This window comes from Marmota marmota, unplaced genomic scaffold, assembly GCF_001458135.2.
Source record: "Marmota marmota marmota unplaced genomic scaffold, marMar, whole genome shotgun sequence".
In the NCBI taxonomy this organism is placed as follows: Eukaryota; Metazoa; Chordata; class Mammalia; order Rodentia; family Sciuridae; genus Marmota; species Marmota marmota.
The window spans coordinates 69,328,445-69,345,731 of record NW_026000026.1 but is presented as its reverse complement, the minus strand read 5'-3'; the positions used below and the strand labels follow the sequence as shown (position 1 = coordinate 69,345,731).

At 38.8% G+C, this 17,287-nt stretch overlaps 1 protein-coding gene across 1 annotated transcript in view; it reads left to right on the top strand.

Moving 5' to 3' along the window:
* Nucleotides 1-16,351, top strand: part of Reep5 (receptor accessory protein 5) — a 60,987-nt gene extending 44,636 nt beyond the window's left edge. Inside the window, exons 5-6 of the mRNA XM_048811868.1 lie at nt 8,939-9,107; nt 13,221-16,351. Of these exons, the coding sequence (XP_048667825.1) occupies nt 8,939-9,107; nt 13,221-13,270 (219 nt within the window). The 3' untranslated portion in view covers nt 13,271-16,351. The remainder of the gene's footprint in view (nt 1-8,938; nt 9,108-13,220) is intronic.
* The last annotated feature ends 936 nt before the right edge of the window (nt 16,352-17,287 follow it).

Genomic DNA, 17,287 nt, shown 5'->3' with positions numbered 1-17,287 from the left:
GGATTGCAGGTTCAAGGCCAGTAAGACCCTGTCTCAAAAAATAAAAAAATGCTGGGGGTGTAGCCCAGTGGTAGAGTGCTTGCCTAGCAAATGTGAGGCTGGGAGGGATGGGAGGGATGGGGGTGGCAGGGAAGTAGTCACTTAGTTCTCCATTTTGGATTAATGTAAATGTGTACTTCAGAAAAATAGTTTTCTCTGGCAGAATTCTTAAAATCCACTGAGATCTGCTGCTGGCCAAGCCTAGGGATACTGGAGCAGAGTTGCTAGAAAATACAGTGAAGGAACTACCCATGGCTTCATTGGAGTGGTTGGACCTTTAACAAAAGAAAGTCCTAGTTTGGGGGCTGGGATTGTGGCTCAGTGGTGGAGCGCTTGCCTGATACGTATGAGGCACTGGGTTCGATTCTCAGCACCACGTATAAGTAAATGAATAAAATAAAGGTCTATCAACAACTAAAAAAATATTTAAAAAGAAAATCCTATTTTGCCATTGAATATGAGGGCGAATTGACATTTTTTCCTCATATTTTTTATTGGTGCTTTATAATTATGCTGAATGGGATCATTAGTAAATGCACACAATATAATAATATAATTTGGTCCATAACATTCCCAAATATTTCCCCTTTCCCTTTGCTCTTCCCACCCCCTGGTTCCTTTCCCCAATTCTACTGGTCTCCCTTCTATTTTCACACTTTTTCCCCACTTTTTCCTCTCTAGCTTCCACATATAAGAAAAAAACATGCAACCTTGACTTTCTGAGTTTGGCTTATTTTACTTATAGTGTCCTCTAGTTCCATCTATTTATCAGAAAATGACATTTTATTCTTCTTTATGGCTGAATAAAGCTCCAATGTTTATAAAAATGACATTTACTTCTTAATTTTATTTGTTCTTTTTAGATATACATGACAGAGTATATTTATACAAATGTGGAGTATATTTTATTCTATTTAGGATCCCAGTCTTGTGGTTGTACAGGATGTGGAGATTCATTGTGGTTTATTCATAAATGTACATAGGAAAGTTTTGTCTGATTCATTCCACTCTTTCTTTTTCTTATCCCATTTCCCTTCCCTTCATTCTCCTTTGTCTAATCCAGTGAACTTCCATTCCTCCCATTCACACTTGTTGTGTGTTAACATCCACATATCAGAGAAAACATTCGCCCATTGATTTTTTTTGGGGGGGATTGGCTTATTTCACTTATCATGATGGTCTCCAGATCCATTTCTTTATCCAGATGTGTTGAAGTTTTGGCTATTGTGAATTGTGCTGCCATAAACATGGTATAGTATGCTGCCTTTAATTAATTAGAATAATTAATTATTTGGATAATTACCAAGGAGTAATATAGCTGGGTCATATGGTGGTTCCATTCCTAGTCTCTTGAGGAACCTTCATATTGATTTCCATAATGGCTGTAGTAATTTACAATCCCACCAACAATGTAAAAGTGTTCCTATTTCCCCCCTATCCTTGCCATTATTTATTGTTATTTGTATTGCTGATGGCTGTTATTCTTACAGGAGTGAGATAAAAAGCTCAATGCAGTTTGGGGTTTTCTTTTGGTACTGGGGATTGAACTCAGGGTCACTCAACCACTGAGCCACATTCCTAGTCCTGTTTTGTATTTTATTTAGAGACAGAGTCTCACTGATTGCTTAGTGCCTCTCTCCATTGCTGAGGCTGGCTTTGAAGTCTAGATCCACTTGTCTCAGCCTCTGAGCTGCAGGGATGCCACTGTACCTGGCTCTCAGTGCAGTTATGGTGCATTTCCCTAATTGCTAAAGGTATAGAACAGTTTGTCATATATTTGTTGGCTATATCTATTTTCTTCTTTTTTTTTGCACCCGGGATTGAACTCACGTGTGCTTAACCACTGAGCCACATCCCCAGCCCTTCTTTTATTATTATTATTTTTTTGTTTTGAGACAAGACCTCTCTAAGTTGCTGAGGCTGGCCTTGAACCTGTGATCCTTCTGCCTCAGCCTCCTGAGTCTCTGGGATTATAGGCATGTGCCACTATGCCTGGTTCTATTTTTTTCTTTTTGAGAATTGTATGTTTAGTTCATTTGCCCATTTATTGATTGGGTCATATGTTTTTTTTTTGTGTGTGTGTGTGGTGTTTTGAGAGTTCTTTATATGTTGTGGATATTAATCCTCTGTCAGAAGAGTAGCTAGCAAGGATTTTTTTCCCATTCTGTAGATTCTCTTCATACTCTCGTTTCCTTTTGCTGTGCAGAAGTTTTCTAATTTGATGACATCTCATTTATTAATTCTTAGTGTTATTTCCTGAGGGTTAGTGGTCCTATTGAGGAAGTCATTACTTGTGCCTATATGTTGGAGTGTTGGCTCTACATTTTCTTAGGTCTTTGATCCATTTTGAGTTGACATTTGTGAAGAGAGAGAGATAGGAATCTAGTTTCATTCTTCTACATGTGGATGTTCAATTTTCTTAGAACCATTTGTTTAAAAGGTTGTCTTTTTTCCAATATGTATTTTTGGCATGTTTGTAAAGGATCAGATGACTGTGTCTGTGTAGTTTGTCTCTGTGTCTCCTATTTTGTACGGTTGGTCTCTGTATGTTTTTATGCCAGTATCATTCAGTTTGTGTCATATAGCTCTGTAGTATAATTTGAAGTGAGATATTGTAATAACTCCAGCATTAGTTTTTGGCTTAGAATTGTTTTGGGTATTCTGGGTATTTTATTTTCCCCAATGGATTTTAGGACTGTTTTCTAGTTTTATGAAGAATATCATTGGTATTTTGATGGGGATTGCATTGAATCTGTATACTGCTTTCAATAATATAGTCATTCAAATATTAACTTTTACCTATTCATGAACATGGGAAGCCTTTCCATCTTCTAGAATCTTCTTCAATTTCTTTCCTCAGTGTTCTGTAATTTTCATTGTAGAGGTCTTTCACCTCCTTGGTAGGATTTATTCCTAGGTATTTTATTTTGGTGGGGGCTATTGTGAATGAAATTATTTTCCTGATTTCTTTTTCAGTAAATATGTTATTGGTATATAGAAAAACCATTGATTTTTGTATGTTAATTTTATATCCTGACTTCACCAGGTTTTTATTTGTTTGTTTGTTTTGGTACCAGGTATTAAATCCAGGGGTGCTTACAATTGATCCACATCCCCAGACCTTTATTTTGAGACAGGGTCTTTCTAAGTAACTTAGGATCTTGTTAAGTTGCTGAGCCTGGCCTCAAACTTAGATTCCTCCTGCCTCAGCCTTCCAAGTTGCTGGGATTACAGGCATGAAAACCACCTAATCTGACACCACTAGTTTTTTTTTTTTTTTTTTTTAAATAAATTCCTGTGACTCGTTTGCCCTGTCAGTCAGCTCTATGTCCTTTCCCCCCCTCCTTTCCCTTTCTTCCTTTCCTTTTATCCATTTGTTATTTCTTTCTTTCATTCTCTTCCTTTCAAACAGGATTGTTTTCCTGATTTCTTTCCTTAGCAGATTCATTACTGGTGTATAGGAAAGCTATTTATTTTTATATGTTGATTTTGTATCCTGCTACTTTGTTGAATTCATTAGCTCTAGCAGTCTTGAGTGGAACTTTTTGGATCTTCTAGTATAGGATCATATCATCTGTAAAAAGTAATAATTTGACTTCTTTCTTTCCTATTTTTATCCCTTTTACCTTCCTTCTCTTGCCTAATTGTTCTGGCCACAATTTCTAGGACTATAATGAATAAAGCTGGTAAGAGTGGACATCCTTGTCTTGTTCCAGATTTTAAAGGAAATGTTTTCAGTCTTTCCCCTTCACTATGATGTTGGCTTTAGGTTTGTCATATATAGTCTTTTTAAAAAAAATTCATATATTTGTTCTAATTTGTTATACATAACAGCAGAGTGCATTTCAGTTCATAGTATACAAATGGAGCATAATTTTTCATTTCTCTGGTTGTACACAAAGTAGAGTCACACCATTCATGTCTTCATACATGTACTTAGGATAATGATGTCCATCTCATTCCATCATCTTTCCTACCTCCATCCCTTCTCCTCCCCTTTGCCCTATTCAAAGTTCCTCCTCCACCCCCATTATGAATCACTATCCACTTATCAGATAAAACATTTGATCTTTGGTTTTTTGGGATTGGCTTACTTCACTTAGCATTATATCCTCCAACTTCATCCATTTACCTGCAAATGCCATGATTTTATTCTCTTTTATTGCCGAGTAATATTCCATTGTGTATATGTACCACAGTTTCTTTCTCCATTCTTCTACTGAAGGGCATCTAGGTAGGTTGGTTCCACATTTTGGCTATTGTGAATTGTGCTGCTATAATCATTGATGTGGCTGTGTCCCTGTAGTATGCTGTTTTTAAGCCCTTTGGGTATAAATCGAGGAGTGGGATAGCTGAGTCAAATGGTGGTTCCATTCCAAGTTTTCTAAGGAATCTCCATACTGCTTTCCAGCTTGGTTGCACCAATTTGCAGTCCCACCAGCAGTGTAAGAGTGTACCTTTCCCCCTACATCCTCGTCAACATTTGTTGTTGCTTGTATTCTTAATAACTGCCCTTCTGACTGGAGTGAGATGAAATCTTAGTGTAGTTTTGATTTGCATTTCTTTAATTACTAGAGATGTTGAAAATTTTTTCATATATTTGTTGATTGATCATATATCTTCTGAGAAGTCTGTTCAGTTCATTGACCTATTTATTGATTGGGTTATTTTTTTTTAGAGTTAATCTTTTTGCGTTCTATATATATCCTAGAGATTAGTGTTCTGATGTGCATGTGGTAAAAATTTGCTCCCATTCTGTAGGCTTTCTATTCACCTCACTGTTTCTTTTGCTGAGAAGCAGCTTTTCAGTTTGAAACTATCCCATTTGATTCTTGATTTTATTTCTTGCACTTTAGGGGTCTTATTAAGGAAGTAGGGGCCTACTTTTTCTCCTATTAGGAATTAGACCAGAGACCCTGTGCCTAAGTCTTTGATCCACTTTGAATTGAGTTTTGTGCATGGTGAGAGATAGGTGTTTAATTTCATTTTGCTACACATGGATTTCCAGTCCTCCCAGTACCATTTGTTGAAGAGGCTATCTTTTCTCCAAGATGTTTTTGGCACCTTTTTTAAAAAATATTTTTATTAGATGTTGATGGACCTTTATTTTATTCATTTATTTATATGCGGTACTGAGACTCGAACCCAGTGCCTCACACATGCTAGGGCAGCAGTCTACCATTGAGCCACAACCCCAGCCCTGGCACCTTTGTCTAATATGAGAAAACTGTATTTATATGGGTTAATCTCTGTGGTATAGTTTAAGGTCTTGTATAGTGATGCCACCTGGTTCACTCTTCCTGCTAAGGATTGCTTTAGCTCTTCTGGGTCTCTTATTTTTCCAGATGAATTTCATGTCTACCTTTTTCTATTTCTATGAGGAATGTCATTGGGATTTTGATCGGAATTGCATTAAATCTGTATAGTGCTGTTGGTAGTATGGTCATTGTCATATATACCCTTTATGGTGTTGAGGTAAGTCCCATCTGTCCCTAGTTTCTTCAGTATTTTTATCATGAATGGGTGCTGAATTTTGTTGAAGGCTTCTTCTGCAGCTATTGAGATAACTATGATTTTTGTCCTCAATTCTGTTTATGTGGGGAATTACATTTATTGATTTGCATATGTTCTGTTAAATCATCGTGCATCCCTAGAATGAAACCAACTTGGTCATGATATATATATAATTTTTTTTTTTTTTTTTTTGCTACTGGGGATTGAACTCGGGGCTGGGGATATGGCTCAGTGGCTGAGTGTCCCTATTATTTTATTTAGAGACAGGGTCTCACTGAGTTGCTTAGTACCTTGCTATTACTGATCCTCATGTCTCAGCCTCCTGAGCTGCTGGGATTACAGGCATGTACCACCCTGCCAAGCTCACTTTCTTACAGCTCCGAGATTCCTTCTGCATGGTCTACTCTATTAGAGAATTGTATTTGAACTTTTTGATTTATTATGGTTTTTCTATCCAAGATTTGTTTGGTTCCTTTTCAATATCTCCATCTCCTTATTGAATTTCTCGTTCGTATCCTATACGAACTTCATTCAGTTGTTTTTCTGTGTTCTCTTGGAATTCATTGATAACTTATGTAATCATTATTTTGAATTCTTTATCGGGTATTTCATTCAGTTGAGTATCTATGTAGTCAGTTGTTGGTGAATCTTGAGCTTCAGAAGATGTTATGACCTTGTTTCCTCCGTATTTTCTGTATTCCTGTGGATTTCTCTTCCACTCTTACGTGTGGACCATTTTAGGGCACAGTCTTCTCTTGGCAAATTGTTCTGGGATATCAGGTTGCTGGGACTTTTTTCAGTATTGTTTCCCTGCTAGTTCTTTGGTGAAGAGTGGCGTATTTCAATACTGCATATATTGTGTCAGAGCTTGAGGATCTCACTTTTCCTATAGGTCTTACAAGAGTGGGGTTATTCTCGTAGATCAGTTAGTCTTGTATATAGCAGAGGATGTGTGGTACTCCCTCTGTGATTGCTCTTGTAGACTTAAAAACTCAATATTCTGAAGGGGTATGGCAACAGTCCCAAAAGAGACCCCTCATTGGTGTGTTATGTCTCTATTTTTGCGTTAAGAGTCAGTGTCCATGAGTGGGATCTTGGTGCCTGGTTGTTTTGGGGTTTTTATCTGTTATTTGTACTAAAGTATTGTTTGAGCATCATTAGTTTGGATGTGGAGCAAGGCACACTGTCTCTTGGCTGGATGCTGTGTAGCTATATACTTATAGTGTCACAGTAAAGTCCCAACACGAAGTGGCCTGGAACTGAAGCTGGTTGAAATAGTTCTCAGCTTTCCTTCTCATCAATATAAAGTAGATGGAATGGGAAGCACTGTGGATTGGAGTTTTGTCTGTACAGACGACATCAGTGCATTCCCGGGTGGGGCTGATACATGGTTCTAGCAGCTGGGGTTTAGCTCTCATCATAGGGACTTTGTTGGGTGGTGTCTCACTGAGAAGCAGTACTCCTGCTGCTTGAGTCATGAACAACTAGAAGATGCAACTTTCCTCTAATCCACTACCTTGAACTTGTCTGGATTGGCATTTTTGTGGGCTTGCCTGGTCACATATATAGTATTATGCACAGGTAGAGAATCTTTACCCTTAGCTCACCTGTGGCCACACCTTCCTTTGCTTTCTTAACAGAAACTAGAATGTTCTCAGTTATCTGTGCTCAATAAATGAGCTTTGGAATCTGATGGGGAAGAGGAAGGGAGAGCTGACTTAAAATCCTGACTTGGAGAGAATGGTAGTAAATTGCTTTTGTTGAGTGCTCTGATAAGGTAGGCAGTGTAGTTCCTTTAGTCCAGAAATTTCAACCTTTTGGGAATATATGGAGGAAACTAATTCTTCTTATGGTGTTGTCATAATTTTGCTTGTATATTTACATTTTTGAGATAGTTTTATTAGATATCTTTTATTTTAATTTTGTGTATATATCTAGCATTACTTTGAACTTCATTTCAGGTACTTACAGAACATTTGTTTAAAGATTATTGGTTCTAGGATTTGCTTTTATTCCATTTAAGGCTAACAAAACACAGGTATTCTTGAGACAAAGCTCTTAATATGCTCACACACACCTCAAATACTTTTTATTTTCTTATAAGAGGTAGATTTTTAAAAAATCTCAATACTTGCTTCATACAGGAAAAAACTGAGTTAAGCACCTTGCTCAGGGTTTGCCAGGTGAGTAAGTGGTACAACCAGGATTAGAACTCCCTTTCTCTGAGCCTGTCCTCTTATCCACTATATACAACCCTTAGGATCCCTGTTTGTAGCTGGATGCAGTGGTGTGTGCCTATAGTCCTAGCTTCTCGGGAAACTGAGTCAGGAGCATCACTTGAGGCCAGCCTGGGCAACATAGCAAGACCTCAGTGTGAGCTGCCAGTTCTGCATCTCTAGAACAAACTTAAAACACTATTTTAGAAAGGCATTGTAACTTCTCAATCATTTGAATGCATTCATTGGTTTGGAATAATGATGACTAATCCCAGAGAGTTTTGATTTAAGACATAAGAAGTTGAGAGATATTTACTTTAAGAAACTGATAAAAATACAGATTCTGCTATCCCTGGAAGTGATTTCTGTTTTATGATGAGTCATCTGGACTGTGTGGAATATAATTTGGCCAGTATCTTTTAAACAAAAATAACTCAGTATGTTGCTTTATTAAACTTTAAGAGGAAATATTCAGAGATTTGCTAATTTCCCTAGAGAGGGATAAATTGCTTAGATGACTTAAAGTGCACAGTTGGTATTTATTTAAATGGTAATTTTTTTTTAAAGTAATTAGGGTATAAGTCTTATCTTCTTTTATCTCAGTCTAAAGGAATAGGGGTTGGGGCTCAGTGGTGGAGTGCTTGCCTAGCATGTTTGAGATGAGGCCTTGCGTTAGACCTTTATTTTATGTATAATTGCAGTCAGTCAACAACTGAAACTAAGAGAAGAATCTGAGGTTAGGCAGAATATTTATTCTGTGGTAGAACAGATTACTGTAACTAACTTAGCAAGATAAGCTTAATATCCATGAAGCTTGTTCTCACTAGGCTTATCTGTACAGGGCTTGACACATGTAGATAAAAATCAGTGTAAGAAAATGTAATGTTTAAGAGTTGTATAATAAAGTCTCTTATAGCTGTAAACTAAAATCCTAAATCTGGTGTGTTTTGCCCTTCTTTTTCAGTCTTATCCTTCTCTTTCCTTACTACCCCATTACTGGTTATGTTTTTCCAAGAAGATCCTCCCATTAGTTTGCAGAAAACACTGGGAATACCATTGGAGAAAATGTCGGACGGAGGCAGTACACACCTTGGGAGTGGTGGAGGTGGGGGCGTGTCCTCAGAATGCCCTCGCCCTCCTCTTACCATGCTGCTTCTCATTCTGTGCAGTGTGGCTTCCTGTTGTGGTGCATGGCCCCGAGTCCTTCTAATGGGGCTGAATTTCTCTACAAGCGCATCATTCGTCCTTTCTTCCTGAAGCACCAGTCTCAGGTGGACAGTGTGATGAAGGACCTGAAGGACAAAGCCAAAGAGACTGCAGATGCCATCACTAAAGAAGGTAAGAGTCAGGGACAACTTGGTTCAACACATGGAGGAGATGTGATACACTGGGCTTAAACAATGGGCTTCATGGCCTTCTTGTCCTCTCAGCTTTCCTTAGTTAAATGCAAAAACCACTAAATGGATTTCTTTAGGACAAGTTTGCCCATTGCCCTTTACCTTTTTTTTTTGGGGGGGGGGGGGGACCAGGGATGCTTAGCCAGAGCCACATTCCAAACCCTTTTTGAAACAGATTTTCCCAAAGTTTTGTTGAGACTGGCCTCCAATTTGCAATCTTTCTGCCTCAGCCTCATGAGTTGCTGGGATTATAGACACACCACTGTGCCTGGCTTGCCCTTTACTTTTCCCAAGATCCTTTGTGACTCATTCAATGCAGCATTCAGTAGCCTTCCATAGGCAGAGATTTTAGAGATTCATCTACATGTAGCCTCTTGCACCTGTTTAGTGTGCTGTTCAGACTGTTTTTGTTCCCAGAGAATGCCTTTTCTCAGCTCCCCTGATGGAGTTATTTAGATGCTTTTTTGTTGAGATGCGTGTGTCCCTAGATTAGTAATGAACCAGTGAACCCAAGAGACTATAATCCTTGAATCTTACAGTTAAGCAGCTAGAAAGATAGGGAGTACCAGTCACAGGAGGGATGTTTACAGTTTTAAGTAGGAAAATCAGGAGACCCTTACCAAGAGGGCTATATTGAATCAGACTTGGACATAGTAAAGGAGGGAACCATGGGAATAGTGCTCCAGAAGGAGCTGCAAGTGCAAAAGCCCTAAAGTAGGAACAGTAAAGGAGGTGACCTAGAGGGGTAAGGGATAGCAGGAGGCGACACCGTCAGAAAGGTCTGCATGGAGACAGGATGACAAATCACAGAATAGCTTATAGGCTAGTGGGAAGGCTTTGGTTTTTAGTCTGTGTAAGAAAGATAAGGTGCTATTGGAAGATTTTGAGCACAGGATCAACATGATCTGCTCTGTGTATTAAGATGACTGTGGCTATTGCATTAAGAATGGATTAGATGGGGGCCAGGGTTGTGTCTCAGTGGTAGAGCGCTTGCCTAGCATGCGTGAGGCACTAGGTTCAATCCCCTGTTCCACATAAAAATAAAAATGGATAAAATGAAGGTATTGTGTCCACCTATAACTAAAAAAAAATGAATTGGAGGGAGAAAGGGAAGGAAACTGGGAGACTAGCTAAAAGGTTATTGCAGTGATCTGTTTGAGATGATGGTAGTACCTTGGTTTGTACTAGCAGCAGTGGTGGGTAAGAAGTAACCTACTTCTGAAGTAGAACCAATAGGATCTGCTTAAAATCAGGCATGAAGACAGAAGTCAAAGCCAAACTTTTCAGCCTGATCAGGTGGAAGGAGAGAATTGCCACTGAGCTGGGAAAGACTGGATAGTACAGATTTAGGTGGGGAGAAATAAGATAACTCCAGAAGAGAATTCCTTCTCAGCCAGTTGGATGCAGATGTTGAGAGTTCAAAAAACAAGTGTGGATTGTGGGTAGAAGGGAGATGAGAAACAATCAGCTAAATAGACCAGTAGGGAAAAGGAAGTCAAGGTGGGGTCCTTGGGCCAAGCAAAAAGATGTTTCAGAGGAGGAAGTGTGATCCATTGTCACGTGCTGTAGACAAGTTAAACTAGGTGAAGAGGAACCACTGGACTTAGCCATGGGGAAGGCACTAGTGATCTTGAGAAAACAGATTTTTGTAGAATGCTGGGAACAAAACACTGATTGGGAGAGATGGGGAAAGGCATGAGGAATATGGACAGCTGTTTTGAGACAGTCCCTGTGAAGGGGAGTAGAAGAATGGGCTGTAACTGGAATATGGATCGCGGGTTCTGGGAAATTTAAAAGTCTTTAAGGTAGGAGAAATAATACATGTCTGAAAATTAATGAGAATGCTTCAGTAGAGAGCAATTGCTGAGCCCTTGAGTAGACCAGAAATAGGATTGAAAATACAGAGAGGCATTGGGCAGAGGAGCCGCAACATTTTATAACAGAAATCAAGGTTTTTGTTGGTAGAGATTTTAAGTAGGAAAACTTTGAAGTAATCAGAAAATATCTTCTACTTCCTCAGTAAAGGAAGAAGAAAGAAGGCCAACTGAAAAGTGATGGGAAGGGGATGGGTGTGAGCAGTTGTCTAGGACAGGGTTAACAGACTATCCCTAAAGGGCCAGATACACATTTCAGGTTTTGTGGGCCATGCGGTCTCTGTCGTGATGCTCAACTCTGCCATTATGCTATGACAGCAGCCCAAAAAAGCAATTAAGGGAGTATGGCTGTAGTCTCATGGCCTCTCTAGGACACTGCCAGAGTAAATGGACAGAGACACTGTCATGTGATTCCAGGCAGTGTGAAAGGCTCACCTGAGACTTGTGTTTGCTTTTCTACAGCCACACTCACCTGCAGAGTAGGTGGTTTTAAAAAAATTTTTATAGATGTACACAATACCTTTACTTATTTCTACATGGGTGCTAAGGATTGAACCCAGTGCCTTCCACATGCCAAGCAAATGCTCTTATCACTAAGCTACAACCCCAGCCCCGAGAGGGGTGATGTTAAGAGTTGCGAGGTCAGAGTGGGACTGTGGCTGATGTTGGTGACAGTTAAGCTGGTGAAGAGGGAAATGACAGGAGGACGCCTCTGAGTGAGGGAGTGAGCTACAGAGGTAAGTTTGTTCTGACTTGCAGCCTTCGTGTTCTCTCACTTGTGGATTGCCAGTTTTGACATTTTTCAGCACTGGGGTTTGAACCCTGGGGAGCTCTACCACTGAGCTATATACCCTCGGCTCTTTTTAAAAATTTTTTGTTAGTTGTAAATGGACAGAATGCCCCCCCTTTTTTTTTTTTTAAATGCAGTACTGAGGATTGAACACGTACTAAGCAAGTGCTCTACCACTGAGCTGCAGCCCCAGCTGACCCTCAGCCCTTTTTACTTCTTTTTTAAAAATTTTGAGACAGTCTGTTAAGGTGCTAAGGCTAGCCTCAAACTCATGATCCTCCTGCTTCAGCCACCTGAGTAGCAGGGATTACAGGCATGCCTTATGGCAATTGGTGCCAGTTTTTTAAGAGCTTTCTTTTCTATCCTTCCTTGCCCAAGCCTAACTGGCAACCCATGGTAATATCATTTCTGTCTAGTTCACCCACATTTTATTGCCTCTTGGTTTTCATACAGTATATCAATACTCAAATTCAATTTAATTTGATACGACATTCCAAATCAGGGACATAAGAATTACTAATTATTTGACACCTTTTAGATGTCTCGTTCTGGGTGCTTTTTACATAGGGCTATTGAGAAAGAGGCTGCAGTTTCTTTAACTTTGTTTAGCAGCTTGAGTAAATGGAGCTGCTTCCAGGCAGTTGACAAAGAGAGACTCCGGGCTCCATCAAGAACAGCTGCAGGGGCTGGGGTTGTGGCTCAGTGGTAGAGTGCTCACCTAGCATGCAGGAGGCACTTGGTTCGATTCTCAGCACCACATAAATGTAAAATAAAGATATTGTGTCCATCTAAAAACTTAATATTAAAAAAAAAAAAAAAAAAACAGCTACAGTTTACAACCTGACTGGAAGCTTCTAGACAAGCCTCCCCCACCACCATCTCACACACCACACTGGTTCTTGTGACAGGAAGTGGCCTGGAATGTGTCATAGGAGGGGTGGCCCAGTTAGTATAAATATTTGTAGTACTGGCACGAGGACTTTCTAGTTTTTGTCACCATGGGACAACACAACTTGGTTCTCATCAGGTTGATGAGTAGTGAAATCTCATAGGAGAGTAGCAAATGCAAATGAGAATTTGAATATACAAAGAACGCTACTAGGAATCTCTGCCTCTTTTGATGCAGAAAGGAGGACAGATAGTTTGGGAGACACTACTACACAAAGAAGCAAGGCTAGATGAACTTCAAGTATTTCACTCATGTCTTCAGAATTTGTGCTCAGAAGAGGTGCCGGGTCTATTTCACGGAAACCCTCACAGCCCTGACCACAAACCCATGTGTGCTGTCATCTGCACATGAGTCACCCGAGCTCCGTTATCTAGTAGTTACCTTAGCCACACAGCTTATATTGCCAAAAGTTTTGATAAAATTTTCTTACCCTCTTAACAGCCAAGAAAGCTACGGTGAATTTACTGGGTGAAGAGAAGAAGAGTACCTAAACCCTTGAATGGATGGAGCCTTCCCGCCCAGCCCCCTGTACCTTCCTCTTAGAGCTTGACATTATTTTAGGGACTGTGGTATAATCATTTTAATGTTGCCTTGGAAACATTTTTTTGATATATTAAAAAATGGAATGTGTTGTAAGGGTTTTTTTTTTTTTTTGCTTTTACTGTCTGTACATTACATAGGGAGCATTTTAATTTAATGCAGTGGCAGTATCTAAATTTTTGAAAATATATTTTGCCTCTAGGTAGGAAAAGACATGTATGTTACTATCCTGAAGGAAATGTAAACTAAAAATAAAATTTGTATATCCCACAGGCTCTGTACTTTACTGGGCTTACTCTGCATGCATTTTCTCTAAACATTTAGGAAATCTTCATGGTTCTTCATATAAATATTTTTAGTGGATTTGTGTGTATAGACAGAAGTGTTACTATGATGTGCATAGTGCTTATGGGGAAGGGGCTAGGAGAAGATTGTATATGCCATTTATAACTTCTGTGTAATAAGACCACCTGCCTCAAGCTGGTAGGATTTGCTAAACATACTTCAGAAAATGAACACACATCAGTCATATTTAAAAAAAAAAAAAGTGAGAAATGAGGTTGAATGGAAGTCAGCTTGGTTATTTTCCTAACATGGTAGCCCTGAATGCCAGGACAGCTTTTTAGAGTAGTCAGTCACTTTGGCGACAATTGGGGAAATCTACACACACATAGTAACCTATAACTCCCAATTTTCTGTAGAAATAGTACTACTGTCTTATCTGCCTACTAGCTTTACGTTTGTCTGTTTCTAAGATGCTGAAGTGAAAATCATTCCTGTTTTTACTTTTAAAGGTGAGCAGCATGTTGGTTTGGTCTTTTCCTTCCTCCCAGTTGTCATGTGCTTGTTAATATCGTGAGCAGCAATGTGCCTGCCATGACACGCAGCTCTAGGAGCAGCTCTGTGGAACAGAGCATGCAGCCTGTAATCTGGTTGGCAGTGCTTAAGTTTAACTGCCTTTGACCTTTAAGGTCAGAGAAAAAGTTAAACTCAGAGTCCTCTTCAGTTGACAAGAATGATTTGTTGTCCATTTAAATGCCTTCATGATAAGTGACTTATGACTACATAGTTGAAGTACAGAATAAAAAAGTTGAAATGAATGCCTCTAGCTTGAATGGCTAAACAGCTTATGGAGCTCTGGGGTAGACAATCTGAACTTCACATCATTCTGTTAGGATCCTTTTGAATTAGACTAAACTAGACCAAAATACATGTATAACAAAATAAGATTAAATATCCAGCCAGTTGGGCTGGGGTTGTCGCTCAGTGATAGAGCACTTGCCTAGCGTGTGTGAGGCCCTTGGTTCGATCCTCAGCACCACATAAAACTGAATAAGTAAAACAAAGGTTCTGTGTCTGACTACAACTAAAAAATAAACATTTTTTTAAATGCTTAAAAAAAATATCCAACCAGTAAAATACTTTTTTTGTTTAAATTGAGCTGGGGCATTTTACAACTGAGCTACATTCTCAGCCCTTTTTATTTTGAGACAGTCTTACCAAGTTGCTGAGGCCTTATAACATGCAATTCTCCTGCCTCAGCCTCCCTAGTCACCAGATTATAGGTGTGTACCAGTTCGCCTGGCTCAGTAAATACTTTTAAAGAAAATAAATATGAATAGCTTTCATAAGATGATATATCATGATGTAAAAAAAATTACCCTAATATACATCAGAGCATTTATTTTTCCTGGGAAAACTGATTATTAGGCATCTTATTACTTAAAAAAATGAAGTTTTTAGAAAACAAGCAAAATTGTTATTGTAAGAAAAAAAATCAAGCCTACATTAAAAAGAAATTTCAAAGCATTTAAATCCATTTCTCATAAATAAAAACACTTTCCCTGGTGACAGAGGAATGAAAACTAGCAACTTCTAGTATATAGAATATATGATTGGATTGTTAGTATATAAAATATATTATCAGACAAGATGGGGAAGCATAAAATATTGCTCATAATTACAGATTATGTAAAAATATCAATGTAAATGCTATTAAAGTATATTTTAAATGCAATTTTTTTTTGCCTTGATACTACATCTGTCTCCTATGGTGTACCCTGTAAGAAATTTGTTTTGGGCAGTTGAAATGTGTTTTAATGGCAGAAGTTATGAGTCAAGCCATTCTGTCTCTCAATTTCACCAATAAAATATTGCCATGATTAGAGTGTTTGAAAAACTACTTAAGCCTGTGTCTGGCTAGAAGACAAAAGCGTTTGTACATGAATGGTATTTCAGGGATATAGAAAGTAACAGAATTCCTAGTAAACATTTGAAATTCTTCAAGATGAAGAAAATAATTCATTCAGTAATTCCTCCCTTACTGGAAAGCTTCAATCATTCAGATTAACAAAATAACTGCTCTCCTGGGAGAATCATCAACCCACAACTACAGACAAGGAACATAGCCTGCTGGATATGGTAGTGCACACCTGTAATCACAACAACTCAGGAGGCTGCAGCAGGAAGATCATAAGTTCAAGGTCAGCCTGGACAATTTAGCAAGACCCTGTCTCAAAATAAATAAGGGCTTGGAATCTACTCAGTGGCGAAGTGCCCCTGGGTCCAATCTTTGGTACCAAAAAATAAATAAGTAAACAACAACAACACAAAAAAAAATCCTTTAAATAAGTCATCACCTATCCTGAAGGTGTGACACACAGAATAGAAATGGATGTACAATATTCCCCTCCTCTTATCCAAGGGGAATATGTTCCAAGACCCCAAGTGGTTGTCTGAAACCTCAGATAGTACTGAATATATATACATACCTATGATAAAAGTTTATAAATTAGGTAAATAACAAAATAGGACAATTATACCATAATAAAAGTTATGTGAATGTGGTGTCTTAAAATATCTTATTTTGCTGTACTATGTCTTTAGATTGGTTGATCTTGAATAACCAACTAAGGGAACCATGGGTAAGGGGGACTGCTGTACATAATGTTCATTTGTGTGTGTTAAATTTTTGCTCAACTGGGGTTAGAGTTGAAAAGCCCCACAAAATAAATTGAATTATAATAGTTAAATGTGAACTGAATTTTAGTAACCTCATTCCTCACCTAGCTTGCAATTGTCCACTGGTGATTACTGATCAGAGGAATACTTTCTCCAAAGAAATCATGCCAGCCAAAAAAGTTTATACCTGTAATTAGCACTAGATCTAAAGAATACTCAAGCTACTGCTTTCTTCCTGCATATAGCACTTAATAATATGTGCCTCCAAATCATTCTTTTAAGATAAAGAGACCAAGTTAGGGCTGGGCGCTGTACACACCTCCCGTACACTCCAGCAGCTCGGGAGGCTGAGACAGAAGGATCACAAGTTCAAAAGCCAGCCTCACTGGGGATGTGGCTCCGTAGTCAAGTGCCCCGAGTTTAATCCTTGGTATACTCCCCCCCAAAAAAAAGTTGGGGAGGGGCTTAAATTTTTATTAAAACACCTACTGCTGGGCTGGGGGTGTAGCTCTAGCATGTGTGAGACCCTGGGCTTAATTCCTAGCACCCCAAACAACCTACTTCTGGAAGCTGTGCTTGAATCAGTGGCCTCCTACATCACATCTGTTTGTTGTAATTGGTAATTTTTTACTATACTATAATCATGGTATTTAGGATAACAGAAGTACAATTCAGATCCTTAGCCATCAAATTTTATAGTTCTATATAGTATGACAGGAAAATAAATATATTTGAATATTAAAGTTTTTTTCTGGCTCCTGACTATAATATTAATTCAGTATCTTTTATAGCACATATCTCACAAAGAGCAGAGAACAAGATGACCAAGTAGACGGGTTCAGCACTTGCCTCCTCCACAAAGAAAAGCCAAATTAACAGATGTATAGCTGCATTTTGAGATGAGTGACCATGGGAGAATACTGGGAATCAGCAAGAGAAAGACAAGAACAGCAGCAAAGAAAGAAAAAATACCATAGCATGTTCCACCTTGGCTCCACAGCTGGGGA